General features: G+C 36.4%; 1 protein-coding gene and 1 long non-coding RNA gene across 14 annotated transcripts; both read right to left on the bottom strand.

The window, feature by feature from the left end:
- Positions 1-967: 967 nt before the first annotated feature.
- On the bottom strand, positions 968-8,353 carry LOC112187926 (disease resistance protein RGA2). 11 transcript variants are annotated; one of them, XM_040515670.1, is made up of 13 exons: positions 5,203-8,353; positions 5,043-5,084; positions 4,749-4,910; positions 4,524-4,604; positions 4,186-4,383; positions 4,006-4,064; positions 3,676-3,762; positions 3,470-3,542; positions 3,312-3,392; positions 2,757-2,854; positions 1,962-2,060; positions 1,663-1,800; positions 968-1,405 (listed from the first exon to the last, which is right to left on the bottom strand). In XM_040515670.1, exon 1 carries the CDS (start codon positions 8,162-8,164, stop codon positions 5,252-5,254), a length of 2,913 nt encoding a protein of 970 aa, XP_040371604.1. In that variant the 5' UTR covers positions 8,165-8,353; the 3' UTR covers positions 968-1,405; positions 1,663-1,800; positions 1,962-2,060; positions 2,757-2,854; positions 3,312-3,392; positions 3,470-3,542; positions 3,676-3,762; positions 4,006-4,064; positions 4,186-4,383; positions 4,524-4,604; positions 4,749-4,910; positions 5,043-5,084; positions 5,203-5,251. The 11 variants fall into 11 exon arrangements, with proteins under 11 accessions (XP_040371604.1, XP_040371605.1, XP_040371607.1 ...); XM_040515671.1 differs by having other exon boundaries at positions 3,676-3,714; XM_040515673.1 differs by lacking the exon at positions 4,006-4,064 and having other exon boundaries at positions 2,731-2,854.
- A 4,418-nt stretch (positions 8,354-12,771) lies between these two features.
- On the bottom strand, positions 12,772-14,611 carry LOC112187931. Of its 3 annotated transcripts, none has more exons than XR_005807628.1 (4): positions 14,541-14,611; positions 13,897-14,102; positions 13,156-13,273; positions 12,772-13,003 (listed from the first exon to the last, which is right to left on the bottom strand). It is a non-coding gene; the product is annotated as an uncharacterized LOC112187931 (long non-coding RNA). The 3 variants fall into 3 exon arrangements; XR_002931255.2 differs by having other exon boundaries at positions 13,897-14,097; XR_002931256.2 differs by having other exon boundaries at positions 13,897-14,080.
- Between the last annotated feature and the right edge of the window lie 24 nt (positions 14,612-14,635).

The raw sequence follows: 14,635 nt of genomic DNA, 5'->3' as shown, positions 1-14,635 counted from the left end.
GGAAAAGACAAAAAAAAAAAAGTTTTATTGAGTAGTTATACATGTCTATTGTAGGGCAATAATATGATTATTGAGAGGCAATAATATGAGTATTGGGAGGCAATAATATGCATATAAATTGATAATTTGTGCCTGTAGTGTATTCATTTTGGTTTCGGGAGTTTATACAATTCACTGGAGGGTAATAATATGATTAGTGGAGGCAATAATATGATTACTGGGAGGCAATAATATAATTACTGGGGGCAATAATATGGTTACTGAGGAGCAATAATATGATTACTGGGGGGCAATAATATGATTACTGGGTATTATTAGGGGGCAATAAATTCAGAAGCCGGAATCCGGTTAACAGTCCAGTGGCCGGATTCCTGATTCCAGTCACCGGTCGCCGGATTCCGATCAGCGGTTGCCGGAGCCCGGGGCCGGCCGTTGGTCACCGAAGCACAGCAAGGTGGAGGATGACTTTTCTCTCTAAGTGAGAAAGAAGGAGAGGGCAAAAAAGTCCCAAAAATTAATAAAAAAGAATTAATTGGGTAAAGGGGAAATAATCCCTTAGAGTGTTTTGGGTAAACGGGGTTAAAAAACAGTTGGTGGAGCAAGTGGACAATTTTTAGGTAGAAATTGGGTAAATGATCATTTCCCCTTTTTAATAAGCAACTTTTCATTGGTTTTGCAACCTTCACAGAATGCATCAAACTCCATCTTCAGATGACTGATATCTATCGAAAAAGCTTCTTTAGGAAAATGCGTGAGAATTTGAGACTCCCGACTCAAAACTCTTGTATTTTCTAGTTTTCTTCCACTAAAAAACCAACTAAATCATTTTAATAACTTTCTTTGACGAACACGCTCACTAGTCATGTTTGTTTAGATAAATAGAGCACATGTTGACGAATAAAATAAACTAAGCAAAAACCTCTCATTTCTGGGTTTAATTTTCAAAAAGTCAAGAAATACCCTTTACTTAGATGATAGAATACTCTATTGACATGTAATAAGGTTATAGTAAAATAGGAAGAAGTTAATATAGAAAATATACAAATGGCACTTCTCTTCTTTGGTTGGGTTGGGGAAGTGGCACCCCTCTATATATATATTTTCAATTTTTTTTCCTAAAGTGAAATAACCATTTGTCACATTAGTATGACTGTATGCATTCTTGATATGAAACACATCTCGCATCGATGGACGCGGGCTTCAACTCGCAAATAGCGTATGAAGTAAAAACTAGTATGAAAGTAGAGTAAAAAGAAGCATATGTCTTGGACGAGCAGTGGTCGGCAAAATCCTCGCATACGAAGGATTTCTTCATCTCTCTTATCAAAAAGAGTATTAGAGGTTTCAATTGATTGGTTTTCACTGGCCATTTTGCTTGAAGGCTTCTTTAGGTTCATCATCATCACTGAAAAACAAATAACTAGAATCATTAACATTGAATTTCACAACCCATATGGCATTGACAGATGATGTATGGCGTTTATATAGATAGCTAAATTAACAGTTAACCATGAGAATTAGGAATTCACCGCTATAGTTTCATAGTTAGACATTTCTGTCTAGTTTATATAGTTCAATCCTTGGAAATATGAGTACTTGAGTGTCTCTTCCAAACCTAAACGTGCAGAACTTTGACATATGTAATTTTCATTAATTAAATACCTCAAAAGTTCTTCTTCTTCAATTGCTCCTTTCTTCTTACCATGAGATTGCTTCCCTACACGTGCACCTAAACTTTCTCGGCTACTCTCATTCCATGTTTTTCAGTGTCTCTTCCAAATTTTCAAGCTCTTCCAGAATCTGTAAGAAAATTAAATAAAAACATGTTATAACCAGAAGGGTCACTATCAACCTGCCTCCTTATATTGGGACTTAAGGATGCAACAGATCTTCGTCATTTGTCAACTACCAGTATAAAGAAGTAAAAGGGCTGGCATATAGGTTCTGGTGAATTTTTTTACCTGTTCTGTTCTTTGTTCATTTCGAGCGATCTGAGTTTGTTGCCCTTGAGAGATGTCTTTACCACGACTAGCATCTATCTCTGTCTTCATATGAGCAATCTACAAGCCAAACAGTGAAGACATGAGCAAAAAAGAAAAAAAAAAAAAACTCATGAGAGCATATAAACAAGTTTCTATAATCAACGTTTGAATTCTTTGAATCTTTGCTTTCCTCAATGAAAAAATTAAAAAATATACATAGAAAAAAAAAACTGGATGCAATTAGGAGAAGGTGAATGTAAACAAGTGAGGCTGAGAAACGTGAACCACAATATCATGAGAACAGGTAAAGACGGAAGAGAAGTTCCAGAATATGAGAAGACAGAATTGTAATGCCGGGATAGAGGATTTAATTATGATGAACGTGTTGGGAACTTAGCATCGCATACTTTTTCCTTTGTTGATGCCGGTATGCTCAACCTAATAGTGGATGGTAAAAACTAATGGATTAGAATCATAAGGACCCGTTTCAACCATTTTAAGAGATCTCTATTTAAGTATTGCAAGTACACCAACTGTTGTATTCCTACACTACACAAAGATGTACTGTTGACTATGTTCATAGCTATTATAAGATTGTTTAGTTTTTAGCTATCGAAGTTATGGAAAGTTGATCATACATGAACAAAGGCAATAGTTCTTTTATACCTATTGAAGAAAGACCATAACACAGTTATCTGTAAACATACAAAGGAATTGACCAGAATATACCGATGTACTTTTTACTCACTGACTAGTTTACAGGTAATTCCATACCAGAGTCGCGAAGCAAAAAACCATCGCATTTGTTGGTCATTATCAATGCATCAGTAGCGTTCCGGAATTGCACTTTCTTGGATATCCTCGTAATGACCCTTTAATATAAAACCAACTTCACTTGTCATCAAAAGGAACAAATAAAAGGTTTAAGATAATCCAGTATCGATAGACAGAGTATATTACATAACACCGAACATGCTTGAATGCGATTAAAAATAAAAGGACAGAGAACAAATAGTTAAGATAACTCCATTCTTGCATAATAAAGCTACTTATTTTTTCTGTTAATGAAGCACTGTATAAAATGATCAAGGGATTCTACACTCAATTAGGCCAAATAAAGGAGGATCCAGCTTTCTTCCAATGTAAAACTGTTATACAATAACTTTTTGTAGTATTGTTTTTCCTTTAATGTCTATTTGTAAAGCAGTTGAAGCTTATCGAATTATACCCCCTCAGTCAAGAAACATCACTGGACACAAACCCTAGACATAATTTCTCCTTTGTAATTGAACATCCTAATGACCAACAAACTAAAGAAGGATAGACTACCTCAGCTTCTTTGGGTATATGTTGCACAGCACGAACAACAGCTGATCTTCCTCAAATAATAGAACAGAATACAGCAGGCAGCTAGAGCACCAAAACAGTTTTAGTAAACCTAACAAGAGGGTAAAACTAAGAACACAGTTATCCATTAAAATAGTTACCTGTGGTTAATGATTGATATGACCAGATAGAGTCCTGTACCCAATCAGTTTCAGTTCCACAAGAGACTTCAGCCTGTATGACAAGAAAATCCATGTAATGGTAACTACATGTCAAACCTTGATATATAATATAGGATTGTGCAAAGAAAAAGAACACAATGAACTTATTATGTAGGACTGCTTAGGCTGTTATAATATCAAGTTACCTAGCTTAGTTAACAGCCTCTTTAATCAGTCAAAAGCTCCTGCATACAATGTGTTCACCAAAATGTCCACGAAGAGATACTGATCATCTAGTTATTCAGTAAGCGACAGTACAGTTCAGTAAAACAGAACAAAGACTACATAATGGTAGTCTTGTGATGCACAAAGTATATATGTGAAACCCAACCATGATATCCCGAATGCTTATAGATCCTTGTATCCATGAGTAGTAAAATTTTGTACATGGCCAGTAAGAAAGACAATATATATAACATACAAAATCTTTATGATTTGATCTGATGAAGAGAGAAAGCAGGATAAGGATCACTAACCATCAACACCCTAGGTCCCCAGCAATCAGTGACAGCTTCAAACGCATGTTAATATAGAACTTCAAGCAGCAGGACCAATGGGTATGTTTGCAATATTAGGGACACCGTTCTCAAAAAAAAGGGGCCAGACTATATGCAGGTGTAGCTTAACACAATGGATCTAGACTATTATGGTATTACCTTTGACGATGGTGAGGTGGAACGGCTTGGTGGAGAGGATGTCAACTCAATTTTTCAGTCTGAGTACAGCTACTGAAACACCATATCTCCGAGCTCCATGTCTATTGTTAGGATGCAGATTGTACATAAAGCTTGCAAATCCCATGTACCTATTATATTCCATTCAGCATCCGCATCCATTCCTCACAAACCCTCGGCCTAAGACAAGAAAACCCATGCCATGAAAATTAGTTATCAAACGTAGTAATATATGATAATTTAACAACTAGAAAGTGCTTAAATTCGAGCCTTTAAAGTATGACATTGGAATATTTAAGAGGCTGAGCGATAACATGTACCTAGTTTAGCTAAGGGCCAATTCATTCAGTTAAATGCATTCCAAATTTCCTTTATGGTGGAAGACCATTTGATACACAGTCCTGCATAAAATATGTTCATCAAAATTAGATTCATTTCTCCAGCTGGAGGTACATAGATTCATTCCAAACTTTTGTAGTACTGTTTTTCGGACCATACTACATTAAAGATAAATAGAGTCCTTTGGATTCGGACCATATATTTACCTTCAAAGCATCCTTCAACCATTGAGGTGGCCAGATTTGAACCGGTCAGTCGCACAAATACCAATTGTTAAACCACTGTTAAGATACAGATTGCAGAAAAAGCTTTCAAACCCCAATGACTAGTCAAATCGCTGTCAGCATCCATTCCACAAAAGCTTCAGCCTAGGACAGGAAAACCCATGCCATGGAAATTATACATCAACCTAGTAAAATTAGATTATTTGACAACTAGAAACTGTGTGAATGAAGCCTTTAAAGTATACATAGGAGTACTTAATATGCTGATAAATTTACCTAGTTTAGGTGAGAGGCACTTCAATCAATTGTTGGGATTCTCTGTACCAAAAAAAAAATGGAATTAGAGTTGTAATGTATAAACTAGATGGATTAAAAGAAAATAAATTTCATAGTAAATGTAAAGATTCATTCAGAATTTGCATTTGATGATTGATACCTTTGTATTTGGGCAGCGAGTCATCAAACTTCATTCAGATTCAGGTTCATTAATACCATTCAGATTGAATTGTGATGTTTGGGATGTGAGAAATGTTGTGCCACTCCTTCCCCACGCCTTGTTGGTAGTCTTGTTTGAGAATCGGACAAGCCGTGATCTCCAAAGTACGCAGTGTTGTTATCTTGTGCAGGAAGTCTGGCAGTGCTTTGAGCTTTCGGCACCTCAGAATTTGCAAGGAAGAAAGGCGAGGCATTATTGTAATTTCAGAAGAAGAAGAAGAAGAAGAATCCTCCTCCTCTGTTATTCCTTCCCACTCTTCCCACTCGGCCATGCCACGGAAAATAAGTCGTTTCAATTTGGGGAATAGAATTCCTGAGAAAGTCGTTTCGGTTTCTTCTTCTTCTTCTATTCCCAGAAATTCAACTCCCACCTTTTTCACTTTCCCCATCCCACCAATTTCCAGAATTTCAAGCGATGGCAGTTTTCCAAGAGGAGGCAAAAACTCACAAAATGTCCAAAAACCGAGATCAACTTTTCTCAAATTGTGTAAAGACTTGATCCAATAGAGAGACTCGGTGGTGCCACAGCAATGCCAAATGGATAAAGATTCCAAATTTTGATGTGGTTGCAATGCTTTCACTATTTCTGAATCACCTTTTCTCTGCGAGCCCTCTTCAAAATGAAACGCGAAATATACTCGCAAATGAGAGAGGTGCTCCTTATTCCCCAACTGTGCTTTCTCAATCTCACTCGCATCATCCTTATTCCCAAATCCACCTATCACAAGGCTCCCCTGAAGCTGGTCCATGATTCCGAGATCTCCTAATTTCAATGCTGCTGCTTCACCCTCACATACACGATAGCAGTCTAGTGCTTGCAGACTTTTCAAACTCCCAATCCCTTTTGGTAAGTACCTCAGCACCAGACACTCGGCAACATATAGATGCTTTAAGTTGATCAACTTTCCCATTGCCTTGGGTAGTTTCTCAAGACTCATGCACTGTATAAGAACCAGAGTCTGTAGATTGTATAAATCACACACAGCATCCGGTAACTCTTTCAAATACACATTATGAGACAAATCCATATATCTCAAATGAATCAATTCACCCACCTCTTTTGGAAGTTCAGTGAGGCCATAATTACCACTCAAATTCAATGTCCTAAGGCTTTTCATTTGCAAAACTGAACCAGGCTTTATGGTTGTAATGCTTGAATCAACGAGTGTGAGGCTACGCACATTTACGCATCTGTCACTATTTGAACTAGGAAATGAAAGTGGACCTTTGGGTACATTTGCTAGGGTCAAATGACGCACATTTTCACCCCGTAGCTCCACTATTTGATTGTCACCTTTAACTACTTCTATAATAATGCATTCTTTTTTTGTAAGAAATTGCACAAAGTCATGCACAATATCATGCATTTTGCACCTTTCAATATTTCCCATCTCATCTACCACAAAATCTTGGAAGAAATATCGCATTGCTAGACTCTCAAAATAATATTGACCTTCTCTTCTCTTTTCTTTATTTTCCTTTGAATTAAGATAATCTTGAGACATCCAAAGCTCAATCAAATTATCTTTTTTGAGATTATAATTTTTGGGAAATATAGCACAATACAAAAGACACCTTTTGACTGCTGGGGCCAAATCATAATAACTTAGTAATAGTGGTCGGAAAACTTGTTCCTTAACTTCCTCTAATTCCCATATCTTACTATTCAGAACATATCGCCATTCCTTTCTTGTTTTCTTATACCGCACTAGACTGCCTAAAGTTTTTGCAGTAAGAGGCAAACCTTTACACTTTTTCACAATTTCCTCACCAATAGCTCCAAATCCAGCAGCCTCATCTTCTTTCCTATCCAAAAATGCGATGCTATTGAACAATGCTAGACAATCCCTATCGCTCAACTTGTCTAAATAGATCATGCTACTGTTTGCTCCCATCATTTTAGCAACCTCTTGTTTTCGCGTGGTCACTAGTATTGTACTACCTTCAGCACAACTTTGCATTATTACTGGTAGTTTCAAACTTTCCCACTCTTTTGGGTTTTCCGTCCACACATCATCTAGGATAAGAAGGAACTTCTTATCCTTAACGTGTGACATTATACATTGTAATAGAGTTTCCAACTCATTTGAACTCTTTTGGGTTTCATTTTTATCTAGATTCTCAATGATCGCTTTGGCAATCTTAATCTCGTCAAAAGGGCTCGAGACACAAACCCATACTTTCTTATGAAAATGATTTGTAACCTTTCCATCATTATAAGCTAATTGGGCAAGAGTTGTTTTCCCCATCCCTCCCATCCCTACAATAGGAATGAGAAGGAACCGTCCCCCTTCTAGGCTACTCTCTCTCAACAACTTGCTCAACAACATCTCTTTTTCTTCTTTTCGGCCAAATATCGTAGATATATCGACCAAAGATGAAGTCTTCTGTAGTTGAATAAGCTGCTGATCATCAGGGCCACCTTTTGTGGACTGATGAAAGCCATACATTTCTCTTTCATTAGCAATCGAAGTTAACTTCTCATTCAGTTCCCCTATCCTTCTAGCTATGTTATGACGATGAATGACCTCATTGGCTTGGCCAAAACAAAAGCAAACAGAGGACATGGGGAAACATACCTTCCTTGTAACATTAGCATTTTCTCCTTCCTTCTCTTGCTTCTCCTCCACTTGCCGTCTGAGAATTTCAGTGTTCCACTCATCTAGCACGTCGTCCATTTCGTACGACACATCTTTCAGCTTCTCCAACCAGTCTTCCACCCTAGGGTCTGTCACTTGTTTCTTCTCTGCATCCTCAAGCACAGCCTGGATTGCTTTGAGCTTGCTGCTGAAACTTTCAACGTCTTTCTCAGCATTCAAAACCAGTTTCACCGCTTGATTTGTGTGTTGATAAACTACTGAAGCCAATTGCTCCAGAAGCACGGAGATGAGTGCATCAGCCATTTTTGTCGTCAGATTTTGGTTATAATTCAAAGAGAAATAGAACAGAGATGAATATGACCTAAGATAAAATGGATGATAGTGTTGTCAGCTCTCTTCTACTCGGTTTGTATATAGTGCGGAAATTTCATGGATTACTCCAATTAATTTAATATTGGCTAGATTCTGGTTTGCATAAAGATTGGAAATGGATTTAGGGGTGTCGCTGCGTCTTTGGCGCGGCACTGTGCTGGACTTCGGGTAAAAAAGGCCATTGCGTGCCTCCTTGTGGTCCTTCCCAGTACCTCCTTTTTAAAAAAAAAAAAAAAAAAAAAAGAAAAAGAAATGGAAATAATTGAAGTGACGAAAATATGCACCACATATCAATTGATAAGGTAAATTTAGAAGTACAGGGCCCAGGAGATACTTGCCTCCATTATTACTCCAACAACTTTAGCTAAAGAGAGCACCAGAGTTGAAAAGTAGCGCTCTGAATAATATGCACCACATATCAATCTTGTTCTTTTCTGCACTCTTTAGTCTTACAGCTGCTATATCACTCTTCATTCATTGAATTAGAATCATTAAGGACCAGTAGGTCCCTGTTGAATCATTATAGTGCAGGTGCCTCAACTGTTGCATTCCTCCATCCAGGCCTCATCAAAAAGCCCGCGGATCAAGTGGGCCGATGGAGGCCCGCCGGCCCTGAGGGATAAAAGCCCGGCCGGCCCATTAAAAAACCCGCAAAAGCCCACCTCGGTATGTAGTGGGCCGGCCCGCCAAAAGCCAACAAAAACCCGGCCCAGCTCGCCAAAGGCCCGCTAAGCCTGGCTCGTAAAAGCCAGCTAGGCCCGGCCCGTAAAAGCCACTTAAATATTATATATATATATATATATATGTAGATATTTGTGTGTGTGTGTTTATATATATACGTGTGTGTGTGTGTTTAAATATATATATATACAGATCTTATCCAGAGAGAGGCATCGCTTTGAAATTTCAGAGCGAGGTTAGGGTTTATGGTCACTTTTCGGTCGCATATCCACATCTCAACCGTTCAATTTTTAGGTACTAATGTATAGATCATCTCTGCAAAATTTCAACGAAATTGATGGTTTTTAAGGTATCTAACTCGCTGAAACCAATGGACGAACTGAATCTGTCCAACCTGAACCGTACTAGCTTTAAGGCAGTTATCAATGCCTTTACGATCATCAATTTGGTTGAAATTTTGCAGAGGTGATCTATACATTAGTACCTAGAAACTGAACGGTTGAGATGTGGATATGCGATCGAAAAGTGACCCTAAACCCTAACCTCGCTCTGAAATTTCAAAGCGATACCTCACTCTGGATAGGATCTGTATATATATATATATATATATATATATATATATATATATATATATATACATATATATGTGTGTGTGTGTGTGTGTGTGTGTGGAAGTTCTTATACTTCTATATAGAATATGTGCATTAGTGCATATATGTATTTTACATATCTGTTGACCAATTCGATCGGATTCTAAAATATGGTGAAATTGGCTAAATTTTTTACCACACTCATAATTTATTGTAATAAACTCATCCAACGGTCGGTTTTTCCATTTTCTTTGAATTGATAGGGGTTGCTCTTTAGAGTGTATGATATATAAATATAAGTTTATAAGAGTAACTAAGTTTGACCTAGTGGATCGAATTCGAAACGAGAACCAAATTGGCTGAATTTTCTACAACCACCATAAAACATTACAATCTCTCCATCGAGCGGTTGGTTTCTCCGAATTCATTTTCCACTTCATGGTTGCTTTAGAATGAACCTCAACAATTTAAATGTAATGTATAAGTCAGACAACTTTAGGAAAAAAATTGATATAGGCCAATGTGTTTATAATTAATTTTTTTTTTTTTATCTCATGTCCATACACATCCATCGATGGAATATTTACAAACGTGATGTGAAAAAATAAACACGTTTCGCGGTCGTCATGTCATCGGTCAACCAAGAAAACATACAAGTGACGACGGTTGACCAATTCGATCGGATTCGAAAATATGGTGAAATTGGCTAAATTTTTTACCACACTCATAATTTATTGTAATAATGTACGGTCCATTTTTCCATTTTCTTTGAATTGATAGGGGTTGCTCTTTGGAGTGTATGATATATAGATATAGATTTATAAGAGTAACTAAATTTGACATAGTTGATCGAATTCGAAACGAGAATCAAATTAGCTGAATTTTTTCCAATCACCATAAAACATTACAATCTCTCAATCGAGCGGTTGATTTCTCTAAATTCATTTTCCACTTCATGGTTGCTTTAAAATGTACCTCAACAATTTAAATGCAATATACAAGTCATACAACTTTAGGAGGCAAATTAATATAGGCCAACATCTTTGTAATTAAAATTGAAATTTTTATCTTATGTCCACGCACATCCATCGATGAAATATTTACAGACGTGATGTGAAAAAATAAGCACGTTTCGCGGTCGTCAAGCCATCGGTCAACCAAGAAAACATACAAGTGACAACGGTTGACCAATTCAATCTGATTCGAAAATATGGTGAAATTGACTAAATTTTTTTACCACACTCATAACTTATTGTAATAATCTCATCCAACGGTCCATTTTTCCATTTTCTTTGAATTGATAGGGGTTGCTCTTTGGAGTGTATGATATATAGATATAGGTTTATAAGAGTAACTAAATTTGACCTAATTGATCGAATTCCAAACGAGAATCAAATTAGCTGAATTTTTTACAATCACCATAAAACGTTACAATTTTTCAATCGAGCGGTTGATTTCTCTAAATTCATTTTCCACTTCATGGTTGCTTTAGAATGAATTTAAATGCAATATACAAGTCATACGACTTTAGGAGGCAAATTGATATAGGCCAACATCTTTGCAATTAAAATTGAAATTTTTATCTTATGTCCACGCACATCCATCGATGGAATATTTACAGACATGATATGAAAAAATAAGCACGTTTCGCGGTTGTCATGCCATCGGTCAACCAAGAAAACATACAAGTAACGACGGTTGACCAATTCGATCGGATTCTAAAATATGGTGAAATTGTCTAAATTTTTTACCACACTCATAATTTATTATAATTATCTCATCTAACGGTCGGTTTTTCCATTTTATTTAAGTTGATAGAGGTTTCTCTTTGGAGTGTATGATATATATAAATATAAGTTTATAAAAAATATTATCTTTAAAGATTTATTTGTAAATAAAGTCCGCAAGGCCAGCCCCAAAAAAGCCCGCAAGGTTTAGCCCGGCCCGAAAAAGCCCGCGAGGCCCGCATTAAATGGATGGGCTTGGATCCTTCAATTTTCAATAAAGTTCGGCCCGGCCTGCTACTATTTAAAATGGAGTAAGGCCCGGCCCGGCCCGTTGATGAGGCCTACCTCCATCGTACAGAGATCTAAAATTCATTTTTTTTTTGCTGCAAATAAAATGTCATCAAGTAAAATATTATATTTGAATTTTTGGAAGATCAATTTAAGTTATTTTATTGGAAATTTTGACTCATATGCTATGATCCCAGTAAATAGAATAATTAAAATGAGAAGATGTGAAAGTTTATCGTTTTTTAGCCTGCTAATCCACAATTATTGCTATGATCCCAGTAAAAAGAATAATTAAAATGAGAAGAGGTGAGAGATTCATCATTCTTCAGTCTGCTAATCCACAAATAGAGAGTAGCCTAGATGAGATCATATTGTCTGCTAGCTTTATTAATTGTTGATTCTATGTCATCTTGTCTTATCTCTTCAATTGTAATTTGTTGGGTAGATACTGATTTTCTTTCAAGTTTTGGGCTTTGAATGTCCCGTCCCGTATCCAAATTTACTGATTTACTAGTCATTTGACGGTAAACGATAATTTATTTCACTTTTTACTTTGTTTTGATACTTTTAGCGACCCTAAAGGTTGACTTTTTGTTCGGAAAAGTTTTTGAGAAAATTTCCTTCATGAAAGTCGTAGAGGATGTTCAACCGAGTTCGTACATATGTGGTACACAAAAATCGGAGTTCGTATGCGAAATTTATAAGCAAAAAAGTTAAGTTACTGTTCATGGTAACTTAACTGCGTGTATGAATGTTATGCAATGCATTAGTAATAAGTTGAAGTACCAAAGTGATATATTTAAAAGATGAGGTAATGAGATATCAAAGTGTAGAATATCTTTTAAGTTGGGGTACTGTTTATGACATTCTCCCAAGATATAAATGTAACCAACTAATTGAAAGTTTGAAACAATGTAAAGCTTCAATTTGACATGAGGTAGGTTGCGAAAATATTGGCACAAAAAGGCTGGGCCCTTCCAATTACTTATTGTGTTTGTTTTGTTTATTGAGAAAAATCACTGGGCCACCGATATTCGATGCTTTGGAAGCCCAACAGGGCCGAAGTAGAATGGGTTAGACACCGATGATTCAAACCGTATTAGGGTCTTTACCCAACAACCATTCGTCGGTTAAATTGATCCTACTATATTTTATTTTATTTTGGGGGGAGACAATGAAGCGATAATATCATAATATGCAGGTTTTTGGTGCTTAAAAACGAGCATGCGATTAGTTTCATTGGGACTATCTTGGTATCTATGGTAAAAGTTCAATCCTTGGAAAAATGAGTACCTGAGCGTCTCTTCCAAACCCAAAAGTGCAAAACTTTCACACGGGTAATTTTCATTAATTAAATACCTCAAAAGTTCTTCTTCTTCAATTGCTCCTTTCTTCTAGAGATTGCTTCCCTACACGTGCACCTAAACATTCTCGAATTCTCTCATTCAGGGTCACTTCCAAAATGTCAAGCTCTCTTCCAGGATCTGTAAGAAATAATAAAAATAAAAAACATATAAACCAGAAGGGTCACTATCATCCTACCTCCTTATATTGGGACTTACGGATGCAACAGATCTTCTTCATTTGTCAACATGAAAGGGCAGGCATGCATATAGGTTCAGGTGAAATTTTTTACCAGTTCTGTTCTTTGTTCAGTTCGAGCGATCTGAGTTTCTTGCCATTGAGTCAATCCACCTTGAGGGATGTCTTTAGCACGAATAGCATCTATCTCGCTCTTTCTTCATATCAGCAATCTACAAGCGAAACAGTGAAGACATGAGAAGAAAAAAAAAAACTCATGAGAGCGTATAAACAAGTTTCTATAGTCAACGTTGGAATTCTTTCAATCTTTGCTTTCCTCATTTAAAGAAAAAAAAAAAAACATAGAAAAAAACTGGTGCAATTAGGAGAAGGTGAATTGTAAACAAATGAGGCTGAGAAACTACGTGAACCACAATATCATGAGAACAGGTAAATGAGGGAGAGAATTTCCAGAATATGAGAAGACAGAATTGTAATGTCGGGATAGTGGATTTAATTATGATGAATGTGTTGGGAACTTTAGATCGCATACTTTTTCCTTTGTTGATGCTGGTATGCTCAACCTAATAGTTGATGGTAAAAACTAATTGATTAGAACTTTAGAAGTTTCAACCATTTTAAGAGGGTCTTTATTTAATTAATGCAAGTATACCAACTGTTGTATTCCTACATTACACAAAGATATACTGTTGATTATGTTCATAGCTATTATAAGATTGTATAGTTTTTAGCTGTCGAAGTTATGGAAAGTTGATCATACATGAACAAAGACCATAGTTCTTTTATACCTATTAATTAAACAAAGACAATAACACAGAGTTATCTGTGAACATACAAAGGAATTGAGTGCATGCTGCAGACCAGGATATACCAATGTACTTTCTCCTCACTGACTAGTCCACAGGTAATTCCATACCAGAGACGCGAAGCAAAAAACCATCGCATTTGTTGGTCATTATATAATCCTTGCATCCGTAACCTTCCAGAATTGCACTTTCTTGGATATCCTCGTAATGATCCTTTAATATGAAACCAACTTCGCTTGTCAACAATAGGAACAAATAAAAGGTTAAGATAATCCAATATAGATAGACTGAGTATATTACATAACTCCCAAACATGCTTGAATATGATTAAAATTAAAAGGACAGAGGACAAATAGTTAAGATAACTCCATTCTTGCATAATAAAGCTACTCATTTTTTCTGTTAATGAAGCACTGTATAAAATGACCAAGGGATTCTACACTCAATTAGGCCAAATAAAGGAGGTTCCAGCTTTCCTCCTACGTAAAACCCTTATACAATAACTTTTTGTAGTATTGTTTTTCCTTTAATGTCTATTTGTAAAGCAGTTGAAGCTTATCAAATTATACCCCCCTATCAGTCAAGAAACATCTCTAGACACAAACCGTAAACATAATTTCTCTTTTGTAATTGAACATCCTAATGAGCAACAAATTAAAGAAGGATAGACTACCTCAGCTCCTTTGGGTATATGTTGCACAGCACGAACAACAGCTGACATTCCCTCAAATAATAGAACAGAATTCGGCAAGCAGCTAGAGCACGAAA

This window comes from Rosa chinensis, chromosome 2 (genome assembly GCF_002994745.2).
Source record: "Rosa chinensis cultivar Old Blush chromosome 2, RchiOBHm-V2, whole genome shotgun sequence".
In the NCBI taxonomy this organism is placed as follows: Eukaryota; Viridiplantae; Streptophyta; class Magnoliopsida; order Rosales; family Rosaceae; genus Rosa; species Rosa chinensis.
Note: the sequence above shows the minus strand (reverse complement) of the source record. Positions and strands in the feature narration are given on the sequence as shown.

Bases quoted from the DNA above. Each gene is read 5' to 3' on its own strand.
- LOC112187926 (XM_040515670.1), bottom strand. From the start codon at position 8,164: ATGGCTGATGCACTCATCTCCGTGCTTCTGGAGCAATTGGCTTCAGTA.